We start from the raw sequence: 11,685 nt of genomic DNA, 5'->3' as shown, positions 1-11,685 counted from the left end.
ATCCTGAGGAGCTTGATAGATCCAGTTAACCTCCTGTGGCTCTTGTGGTTGGTAGAGAGCAGGGGGCGGTGATAGAGAGGGGTCCAGAGCTGCTGGGCTGCTTCAGAGAAGGGGACAGGGAAGTCACTCTTTGATCCCACAGGGCAGAGAGGTGAAGTGCAGTGTAAAGAGCACGCATTGGCCTGGTGTCAGGTTGCCTGCTTCCTCTACTGCTGTGTGACCTTGGGCAAGTTATTTGCCCCTCTGGTCTTCGTTGTTCTTGGTGTGAGAGGAGAGGGTGGAACTAGAGAATCTCTAAGGTTCCTTCCAGCTGTCACAGGTTCTGGCTGCCTCATCTCCCCTGAGATCATATATGCCTTGCCACATGGAGGGTGAGAAGAATATTTTCCAGTTCCAGCTAAACCAGGAACAATGGAGATTTGGCCAAAGAGAATGTTGGCGCACACACATACACCTTCCCCCCCTTACAAACAATCCCTCCTGCTCCAAAGGCACACCTTGCTAAATCTGCCCTTTCCGCCCGGAGGATGGATAAAGGAGTGGCTGGAGGATTCAGCTGTGTCTGACTCATAAACTCACTCCTTTCCTCCCACCCCTGCAGAATGGGCTTTGCCACCCTCCATTCCAGCCAGAGACTATAATCCAGTCCTTGTTTTCTTCTGCTGAGGCATTTCCAGCTGGAGGCTCCTCTCCCCCGCAACCTTTTCCTGGTTCCTGGTAGCCTCAGCCACCTGGCCCAGTTGCCTGCATGTCCCGGCATGGAGTGGTGAAAGACTGGGAAGGAGTTGGGTTTTCACAGGCCGACCTCCCTCACCTCTGCAAACATCCTCATCCCAGGACACTGGCTTCTTTTCCACCCCAGCTGCAGATCATGCTGGAGACCCCAGACCCGGGGCCCACAGGGGTGCCCCCAGACCCAGAGACCGCCATGGAGAGGCCCTAGCTAGGGATGTTTGTGCAGAGCGCAGAAGGTGGAGGGGTGTGTATGTGTCCTGCTGGCTCCCCACACCCCCAGGGCGCATGATAGTGATAATTGCAGTCACCCCAGGCACCAGCATCTGCCTCATTGGGGAGGAATTAATGATCCCAGCTCGTTGGGAGGGCATTCCAAGGCTCGCTGAAGCCCTTGCAGACATCCAGGCCTCTCTGCCCACTCTCCTGGGCTGTCCCCTGCCTACTCGGCCCCACCCGGCGGCCAGGCTGGCCCAACGAGTCCCCATTCTTGTCCCAGCCTCCTTCAACGTTGAAAGTTGGGGCTCTGAGGAACAGTGAGGGCTGTTAGGACTGACATAGGTGCTCACTTTGCTGGCCCCAGACATTTTAGGCTCTCCCCAGTCTGGGCACTTGGGGGAAATTCTGGATGGTAAAACAAGAAGGGCTTTTGAGGGGCTTCCTGGAGCCTCTTCCATGATAGAGGTGGGACAGCAGGAAAGGGGCTCCTGGAGAGCCAGCAGTCACTTAGAGATGAAGCTCAGGAAATCCTGGACCCACCTCTCCTGAACCTGACGGCTCATCCCCCTTCCCTGGTCCTTGGTCCATCTGCAGCCCAGGGTTAGAATCATCTGCCTCCTACTCCTAGGATGAGGCAGAAAGAGACTGAAGCAAAGCCTTCTCTTCCACTTATTGTCCTTAAGAAATAGTTTATGCTGGAGCATGCAATGGAAAGAGGTTAGACTTGAAGCAGAACTTCCCAGAGGACACTGAATGGGAGACAGCCAAGACTGGGGAAGATGGATGGGAGGCACTTTAGCTCAGGGGTGAAGAGCTCAGGCTCTGGAGTCAGACAGATCTGCACTGGCATTCCAGCCCTGACACTTGCTCACTCTGTGGTTTTGGGCAAGTCATGTCACCTCATCTGTAAACTGGGGCTGACAACAGTGGTTTCGTCACAGGGTGGGTATCAAGATGAAATGAGGTAATTAACGCAGAGTTCCTGGCACATTGTCAACCTTCAATAAATAATAATTTCTTTATCTTCATCCTCTTCCTCCAACTGAATGATGGCACGGGGGACCACTCTCCCTGGAGGAAGGGGCATGCATGAGAAAACCTCTTTAGTCTTCTCCAAAACCCAGATCCTCACCCCAGCCTCTCTGGGGCTGGGCCCCGGAGCTCCTCTTAAGGCTGGTGGTGAGAAGGAAGCAGGGCCTCCTGAGTCTTCTCCCTCCCACCTGTGCCCCTCTGTCCATCTGCCGCTTCCAAGCCTCACCCCCGCCCCCACCGCCTAGTCCAGGAAGCCCTCTGGGGCTAGATTCGTACGTAGAGCGTTCTTGATTTCTTCCTCCAGTCAATGTCCCCACATCTGGGAACAACAGCTGCTTCTCCCTGGGGTGCCTGCGTCTGGGGTAATCCGTGGGAAAATTGGAACCATGGGGTTGGCAGGGGGCTCTGAGAACGATTGCAGCCAGACATGATGTGGGTATGGATGGGTCTGAGCCAGCTGAGTGAGGGCTGTGCCCGAGAGGGTGCCTGGCCATGGCATCTCCAGGCAGGAAGGGTCTTAATGCTGCGTGCCCCGGGATGAGAGGCAATAGACAGATACTGCAGCACGGGGGAGACAGAGCACAGTGAGAAGGACTTCCTGCGGGGTGAGAGGGAAACGGCCATGATGGACAGCTGAGGGGCCCTGCCCTGGGAGTCTGAGGGTCCAGTGGTTGTGGAGGCAGGAGTGGGTACAGGGCTCTGGGCCCAGCCCCGTCACAGTGGGTGGGTGGTTGTTGGGAGTGAAATATCTGTTTCCTCTGTTGCAGGCAGGTAGGGGTGCCTTCCCCCGGGTTAGAGGGTGAGTGGAGCAGATGGGGTCTCTTGGGCCAGGAGAGGGTTGTCAGCAGAGCAATGACAGGGGGCCCCTCTGACTCTGAATCCACCAACCTTTCCAGAATGGAGTGACCTGGGCTGGGGGAGGCAGATGGGCCCTCCCAGGTGCTATCATTTGGGATCTTATGTGGGCACCCCAGTAAAGAGTCTGCCCCCATTTCTGGGAGCAGAACCAGGCCTGATCTGTTGGCTGTCTGTCCCGGGGACCCCATTCTGGGGACCCCACGTTTTCTGTGTTGTCCTGCTGTCTGTCCTCCTGTCTGTCTCCCACTAGTGTTGTTGCCCCCTCAGCCCTTGCTCTTCCTCCAACACCCAGTCTCTATCCTGCCTGCCCCCCAGCCCCCAGTGACCCCCAAAGGGATAGCTCCTGAGGCTATGCCTTGCTCTGTCCCTGCTCCCCCCTCCCTCGTGTTCCTTGCCAGGGGCCTTCCTACTTTGGGATCCCCTGCCCCAGCCCCTTCCGCTGTCCAGCTCCTCTTCCTCGGGCCGGCCTGGGCGTTCATTCATGACTTTCCTCCTTTCCTGTCCCTCACCCAGGGCTCCAGCGTGCATCAGGAGGGAAGCCTCCAGGACTCTGTTCCCTCTGTTTAAAGTCTCCAGGTTAGTAAGCCAGGAGGGAGGCCTCCCCCCCCATCCCACCTGCCACGGCTCCTCAGCCAGATGCCCCTCCCCAGCCTAGAGGGCCAAAAGTGGGGGAGAGGGCTATCCCTGGTGGGCCCAGGCCTGTGCCAGGGGAGAAGGCAGCAGAGACCTGACTCTGGAGTGGGCACCATGCCTGGCAGAGAATGTATCTGTGTTTGCACGTGTGTGCATGTGAATTAGTGTGCGTGTGCAAGCACGTGTGCATGTACATGTGTGTGCTGGATGCAAGGCCACCGTGTAATTGGGGCTGGGGAGGGGGAGGAGGCAGGAGCCCTCTGCCGAGGAGACTGAGGGCCTGGGGAGGGGGTCAGGGGCAGGGGGCCCATCTCCTGGGGAGAAGCCAGTATTCTAGCGATGGCCAGAGGGTGGGGGATGGGAGAAGATGAGACCCCATCCAAGCTGAGTACAGCTTTGTTTAGTTTATAGGCACTTGCACACCTGTGAGCTCCTTTCATTTATTCAATCGTTTACTCGTACATTCATTCAATGAACATTTATTGAACACCTTCTCTGCCAGGCACTGGGCTGGGCTCAGAGTCCAACAGTGACCAGGACAGACAGGTTCTTCCATTGCGTAAATGGTGAGCGCTAGAGGGTAAGGGGTCAGCTGAATTCACCACTGTGGGGCTTGGGGCTGTGACCTGGCCGGCTGACTGCAAGTACCTGCCCTCACCCAGGACTGTGCCGCTGTGTCCACTGATGCCCCGTCCGCCCCTGCTCCCCCTGCTGGCAGCTGCTCTGTACTTCATGTCCCTGGAGAGTGTCCCTGACCCAATGGCGCCCCCCTCATGGTGTGCCCCCGCCAAGCAAGGAGGGACTGGCGACCATGGGATTGTGGGCAGAATTATTTGGCCCCGTGCTGGGGTTCCTTCAGGGGGCCTCAGGGAGCCCAGGCTGGGAGGCCACCCCCTCGTCTGTGCCCAAGACCGGCAGCCTGGAGTACTGGACTTGAGAGTCAGCCTGACCCAGGTTCAAATCCTCACTTAAGCCATTTCCCAGTGGTGTGGCCTTGGACAAGCCGCTTTCCCTCTCTGAGCCTCTGTGTTCTTGCCTGTACGATGGCAGGGCTGTTGAGAAGAGTGAAGGAGAAGCAGCAGCTGGTGCGGAGCCAGGCCCACGGTGGGCGCTGCCTGATTGCTGCTTCCCTTTCTGTCCCCCGCCCCCCCCCCGCCCCGGGCTGGGCAGGCTGTGCCCTGGGCACTGTCTAGGTGCGGCTCCTGCCCGCCTCAGGAGAGGGGCTGCAGAATCCCACTGTTGGCTGTTTGCAGGCTCTGCATCCTCCAGCCTTCTCCAGCTCTCTGAAGATGCTCCAGCCCCAATCCGGTCGGGCAGCTGGGCGAAGCAGACCTCCTTGCCACCGTGGCTGCTGCCGCCTTGATGGCTTTTTAATAACTTTGCTCGGAGACAATCAGCAGAGCGCTCGTTTGTCTGCCTCTTAATTAAAATTACCGTTTTCCTAAAAGAGCAACGATGCCGCTCCCCTCCCTCCCCGCTCTGCGGCTGCTGCCAGGAGAAGGCAGGAGCGACTGGAGACTGCAGCTCTTCCCCTCCGCTCCATCCCGGTCACGCGGGCCACCATCCCCCTTCCCCACACAAACAGCTTAGCGGCCTTGGGGTGGGTTCAGGGGAAGGGAACCAGGGAAGGGGCCTGAATGGTCTCCTCTTTCCCCTACCCTCTTCTGGAACACTCCCAGGGGCAGGGAGCACAATCCCTTCCAAGACTTACTTTCCACATCTGTAAAGAGGGGGAGCAACTGCTGTCCTGCTCTACCCCCCAGAGTGGAGTCTGACGTGGGTGGGTTTGGGGAAAGTGCTGTAAAGGATTCTTAGAATGCCTGGGGTGGGGTGGGGGTGGGGGAGGCATCATGTGGGGCCAGAGGCTATGTGGAGTGGACACAGTGGGGTCAGCCCCTCACTGTTGACTCTGGTTTCAGTTAGATCTCTATGCTCCCTCTGCGGGCTTGGAGAGAGCAAGAGGGTGGAGGGCTGGCAAGGTGGGGGGACCTCATATAGTCGTTGCTGAGTTTTGGAAAAAAATCATCCCTGGTCATAATGAAAATACTAGTGACCAATATTTATTGAATGTTTGCTCAATAATATATGAGCCATATGCTGGGTTCAGTTCAGTACATGTGTCAGTTCATTTCATCCTCACAACCGTCCTGTGAGCTCAACGCTGTTGTCTCTGTTTTACAGGGGAGGTGACAGGCCAGAGAGGTTAAGTAACATGCCCAAGGTCACAGGGAAGCTGACGTTCAGATGATCCATCATGGCAGCGTCAGCCCTACTCCCCCTCCTTCCATTTTGCCTTCTACCTGGAGCCTTTCTTAGGTCTAGCCTCAATTCCTCATGCTATGTGTTGGGTAGTACGCCTTCGCCCCGCTTCCTGAGCTCACGCAGGCAGGGTTCCTCCGTGGTTTGTGCCACTGAGAATTGTCTCTGAGGTTCATCTCCACCTTCCTCCCCCAACCCCATTCCTGGTTCCACTCCTGGGGAGTCTCAGGGGCCCCCAGACCCTGGAGTGGGGGGGGGGACTGGAGGTTAGAGAGTTCCCATTTTCAGACTTCCTTTCGGTTCTAGCAGAGTTCCTCTCCACCTGGGGAAAAGACCGGGGGGACGGGGAAGTGACTCGATGACTTAGTTGTGATAGCAGATGCTGCTTGGTTGTGAGGCAAGGGAGATGGTCTTACATGGCAGCTCCACCAATGAGGCCCACCCAGGAACCCGCTGTGGAGGAGCGAGAGGTGCCTGGGGAGGCCCTCCTGAGATGTTGTCGTTTCCATCGGCTCCCGTTAGGCCTGGCCTTTCCCCTCTGTGAACCTTGGCTTCCACAACTCTCCTTCCAGGAAACAAACACCCTCCTTTTGTCAGCTCCCATTTCTGCTCCCCCCTGAAGTGGCCCTCCCTCATCACCTCCAGGTTTGCCCCTCTGAGCTCCCATAGCACTGTCAAATCTTGTGGCCATTGCTTCTGGACATAACTGAACCTACTAGTCCACTTTTGCTCTTGGGGGCAGCAAACTCAGTGCCTTCAGGGGCAGGAAATGAGTGAAGCAGTGGATGAGGACAATACAGAATGGTGGAGACTGTGGTGAGGAGAAGTGTACATATGCTCCTTAAAGACATTAAAATTCAAAGAAACAAAACAGAACAAAACACCACCAGCCAAACAAAATGCCTGCACCCCAGTGTGGCCCCAGTGTCATCCTTGCTAAACCGTGATTCATTTCTTGGCATCCCCACATTGCCTAGCACATAGTAGGTGTGTACTAATTGTTTGTTGAGTGAATACATGATCATACATGTGCCCGGCACTGTGCTAGATACTTTACATATTTATTTCTTCCTGTCTTCCCAAGGTAGGCACTGTTTTCCCCATTTTGCTGTTGGAGAAGCTGACATTCAGAGAAGTAAAATGACTTGTTCAAGGTCAGACATATGGGAAGGGACGAGGCAAGATCTGAGCCTTGGCTTGTTGTGTCCTTCCTGCTCTATTTGGTCATGGCCATGCATACGTGTGACAGGTGACACACGCAGCCAGTACCTGCCCTGGGTACAGGGAGCACTTGTGTGGCCAATGGCCGCCTGGTTGACGTTCGTTGCGCACCTTGTGGAGAGGTAGGGTTGAAGGAGGTGAGGGCTGCAGAGGCAGGGAGGGAGCAGGCACCCCTCACCCCTGCATGCCCCTCCTCCCTCAGCTTCCGGTCCCAGCCCAGCAGCCTGGGGATGGCTGTGTGGTGACAGGTGCCGAGCTGCTGAGATGACAGCACTGCTGATTCCCCCATAATTACTGTCTGATGAGATGCCAGAATTAGCCGCCACGCGAGCATGGGACGCAGACACGGGGCATGGTGCGGGGAAGCAGCAGGGGGGTGAGAGCCTCTTCTTCCAAGCCTGGGCCCCTCTGGCAGCAGGGTAGCGTCAGCACTGGGGAGGAGGAAGTAGGTTAGCAAGGAGGAAGCACTGTGTGGTTAATATGCATCAGTTATTGCTGTGTGGGCTGTGGTTTTCCAGCCCTCAAAGTGGCTGGGCATACCTCTGAGATGGCTGGCTGCCGGACAGGGCATCAAAGGCCTCAGGCCACTAACCAGAGAATTACAGGCAGCGCAGCCTGCCCACTTAGACTCTTAGACACGCTCTTCGGTGCCTGGAGCTTAGATCTGCCTTGCTGGGGCTGTGAGGGGCATAGCTGCTGGGAAAGGGCTAAGACCAGAGCAGACTCCTCAAATGACATTACAAGGCCAGGCACCAGAGGGAGATGGAAGTGCCTGGAAGGAGCAGGCAGGTTCGGCTGACCTTGCCAGGAGAGTCATCCATCCCAGGCAGGAGTAAAGTTGGCCCCCAGGGCCAAGGTCAGGGGAGGCCAGAGAGTTAGGAGCAGGAGGCCAGGAAGGTCCGTTCTGGTTGCAGAACAGGGCTGGGTATGCCCTGGGCATTTGTTTCCCCTGCACACATGCTGGGGGCAGGAGGGCTGTAGAGGGCTGAAGTAGAGAGGGGTCACCTGGGCTGCTCAGACCTCATCTCGACCACTGGAGCAGTTCTGAAGGCCACCAACTAAGAGAGGTGGTGGCAATGTTGTGCTCACCCAGTGGAGGGCAGTGTAGATGGCAGGGGCTGAAGCCAGGCCACAGAAGGAAGGACCTGAGGTTTTGGGCTAGCAGAGAAGATTCAGGTTCAGGAGCCTCCATCTTGCTCCAAAGGAAGAGGTCATGACCTGCTCCTGGGCCCCTCTGAGGGCCTTGGGCACAAACTCTGGCTCATTTTAAGGAAAGAAGAGCCCCACAAAATGATTGGTGCCTTGGATATAACGAGTTCTCCATTCCTGGAGGTATCCAAGCCCTGGCTGGATGGCGTTCCTGAAATGGGGAGGGCTTGCAGCTCTCCTGTCTCGGCACAGCCTGTGGCAGGGGCTGGAAAGACTCTGTCCCCAGCTAAGGTGTCAGGAGAGGGCTGTGGAAAGATAGGTCCCCTAGAGGTTCTTTCAGGGCTGTGAGACCCCCTTCCCAGCCCGGGCTTCTGTGGCCTGGGGCAGCTCTGCTCCCTGCCACCACCACCAACCCCTCCACTCCACCCCACTTGGCCCTGCCCTGGGGAGGAGTCCCTTTGGCTCTTCCGGTGGGAGGCCGCCCCCAAGAGGATGGGGCTGAGGGTCTCTGTGCTTTGCTGGGGAGGAGGGTCATTTGAATGCTCCTTTCTCAGGCAGTTGGACAGACTGAGGGCATGTGAGGGGCTCTGGCCCAACGGCTTGGACAAAGACTCATGGATGCCGTGGTGGCAGAATCAGCATCTTCCTCAGGGGTAGCAGGGTGCAGGGGAAACAGGGGGATATGGGCTGAGACCCCCACAGTTGAGATCAGGCTCCTCCACATATCAACTCTGACCTTGGACAAGTCACCCCTTCCTGAACCTCTGCTTCCTCACCCGTGTAATGTCACTAGGTGACTCGGAGAATTGAATGAGTACTGGTTCCAAGAGCCCTTGTAGAGTGTCCTGAATGGGAGGTTATCTGGAGTGGTATCGTGCATGGCTGGCCCATGTTTCCCACGGCATCCAGCAAGCCTGGAGCTAACTTGAAACCTCTTCACTCCAGATGGACGAGTGGGTTTAACTGAGAAGAGAAGGTTGCAGTCTTGGAGTCTTTTGCAGATGGAAGGGGAGACTCTATTTCTCCTCTGCCTTCCAGCTGTGCTCCACCCTCCTGGACCCTGCTCTGGTGGGAGGATTCAGGTTAGACAACAGGGGGAACTTCTAAAATATGCCTCTGGTATCTGATCAGGCTTCCCTGGTCAGCCTGGGCCCAGCAGTCAGGCAGGAAACTTGCTGAGTCTCTTGCCTTCTGCGAGCTCCCCTCCTCCGCCATCCCCCAGAGTCTCTCGTGGTACTAACCTTGGCCTCCCTAGGGAGGGGAGATAAGGAGGTGCAGATGTGGCTGTTGGTGCATGCTGGCTTGTGGGGCAGTAGAGTAATTCACCTGGGAGGTGAGGGCTGAGCCTTGGAGCCCAGCAGCCCTGGCCTTCAACCTTCAGCAGCAGGTGGAAGCGGGTCAAAAGCCCACTAGCCCCTCGCCCTAGTGGAAGAGGCTGAGCCCCTGTAGAGGCAGAACAAGGGCTGGGGGTGTGCAGGCCCCAGAGGAGCATCTCAGTCCTCGGCATCGCCTCGCTGCTTAAACGTTGGTCAGAGCGGAGTGGCCTCGAGGTCATTGGGCCCATCCCTCTATTTCAAGACAGAATGTAAATGACCTCACTTCAGCAAGGAAACCCTGAACTTGGCAAAGCAGGATAGGGGCGAGGAAGTTGCCTCCCTGAGAAGGCGTCGCTGGACTCAGGATGGGCAAATGGGGTCCCCACTATCTTGCACCCCAAGCTGGAGACGCATCAACCTGGCACTTCAGGGAGCCTCCAGATGCACTGCAGTTTCTCAGGGGTCCTAAATGCACATGATGTGTGTGCGTAGGCACAGCGCCCTGTTTGTCCACGGGGCATCTACGACGGCAGAGTGGTGAGTCAGGGTGGCATCTGTGTGGTGACCTCAGTCCTGGCTGGGCCAGGTGTGCCCCTGTGGGTGTAGATGCCTGTGGTGGGTGCAGGACATGCAGTCTGTGACAGAGTATGTGTTGGTGAGCATGTGCTGGGCACGTGGGTGTGCACCGTAGTGCACAGGTATGACGATAGAAGCCTGAGGGAGCCGAAGTGTGTGCCTGAGCAACTGAGCGAGTGTGTGGAGTCTGGAGCCCCCAGGACCCTGATCATTCTGGTAGCTGAGGGAGCTGTCTGGGTGCTGACAGAGAAAAGGCCTCCTAGAGAGAGCCTGACCATGAAGGGTGGTGTCTCTGAGGAGGGTCTGGAGGGGTCCAGCAAGGCAACATTTATGAGGCCCTTGATGAACACTGGGTATTGATAACACTTTCTTGTGGTGAGATGGGGTGATGGATGGGGCTCCCACCCCTCACTTCCAACAGACTGTGGTCTCTCCCTCTGGGAACAGACGTCTCCCTCTGTTTTCAGCCCCGGGCAGCTGTAGGGGCATGATAAAGTTCCCTCAGCCCACATCTGCTGCCCCCCCCAAGCACCCTGAGGCTCGAGTGTCCCCTGGGAGAGAAGGAGCTCTGGTGGCCTCCTCAGAGTGGTGGCAGAGCTGGGAGAACAGGCCTCTGCCTCCCTCCCTTCCCGCCGTCTCATGTTCCCTCCTTCCCGTCCTCACAGCCCGTGTTCCTCTCCGCTGCCTCTCCAAGGAGGTGTGGAGCCGACAGGACACCTTCCGGGGGCATGTGACAGTGAAGATGCCATGCAGGACTTAGCTTGTTAACGCGGCTCCATGTGGGCACACACCAGGGCTGTTCCCAGCTTTTCCAGCAACAGCTTCAGACTGGGGGTGACATGCTCCCCTCCACATCTCCGCCCCCTCCCTTCCCGAGAAAGCCAATTAGCCAGATCTTCGTTAGTAGCTAAAAATCAAAATCCTACAGTCCTACATCTGATAAAACTCTGACAGTAGAGTGAAAGGAAATCAGGCGATTGGGCAGATCAGGAAGAAACTTTCCCCCTCTTGCTCCCAGGGCCGGTGCCTTTGTGCAGTGCATAACCTGCACGCCTGTCTGAGTGTTATTAGCTTTTTTAAAAAACAAATAAGAGGACTGGGGCTCAGAGAGGCTGCTGACCTGCTCAAGGTCACACACCTAGTCAGTGGCAGGGCTGGGTTTGAACAGAGCTTTCTCACCCCCAAATTCAGTGATTTTGGTAATGCCATAGCTTTTCGTGCTGGGGGGGAAGTATGGGGAGAAGAGGGAGAATTGTATATCTGAAATTCTCAGTAGGGCGCTGGTTTGTTGGCCCTTTTGCAAGGAGTGGGGGTCTCATCTGAGGAGTGTGGTCAGGACGCCACGCGGTGACCCTGATGTCTGTGTGGTGAGCATCCACTGGGCTGGGGGTGCTCCTGGGGGTGTGGCTGGGCCGTGACTCACGGCTCTTCTCTCCTTTGGGCCCAGGGTGCTGTGGCATGTTTTCCACCTCGCTGCCGATTCCTCCTAAGGAGGTTGTTAGTCTGTGCCCTCCTGGGGCTCATGGCCTGGAGAGGGGCTCCCCTGGCGATTGCTTTCTGAGAAGTGGCATAATGGAATGGAAAAATCCTTGTCCCTGGGGGTCAGGACGCCTGGGCTCTATTGCTGGCTCTTCCTCCAGCTCCTATGACTGAGTCAGGTTCACTCTTTGGGCCTTAGTTTCCTTCTGTG

General features: G+C 56.8%; 1 protein-coding gene across 1 annotated transcript in view; it reads left to right on the top strand.

Annotated features, from left to right (window-relative positions):
- The first annotated feature begins 4,517 nt into the window (after nucleotides 1–4,517).
- Nucleotides 4,518–11,685, top strand: part of SRCIN1 (SRC kinase signaling inhibitor 1) — a 57,938-nt gene continuing 50,770 nt past the window's right edge. Inside the window, exon 1 of the mRNA XM_058562034.1 lies at nucleotides 4,518–4,578. Coding sequence (XP_058418017.1) covers nucleotides 4,518–4,578 — 61 coding nt within the window. The remainder of the gene's footprint in view (nucleotides 4,579–11,685) is intronic.

The sequence above is a fragment of the Diceros bicornis genome, chromosome 18, assembly GCF_020826845.1.
Source record: "Diceros bicornis minor isolate mBicDic1 chromosome 18, mDicBic1.mat.cur, whole genome shotgun sequence".
Classification (NCBI taxonomy): domain Eukaryota; kingdom Metazoa; phylum Chordata; class Mammalia; order Perissodactyla; family Rhinocerotidae; genus Diceros; species Diceros bicornis.
The sequence above is the reverse complement of the archived record's forward strand: the minus strand, read 5'-3'. Positions and strand labels throughout refer to the sequence as shown.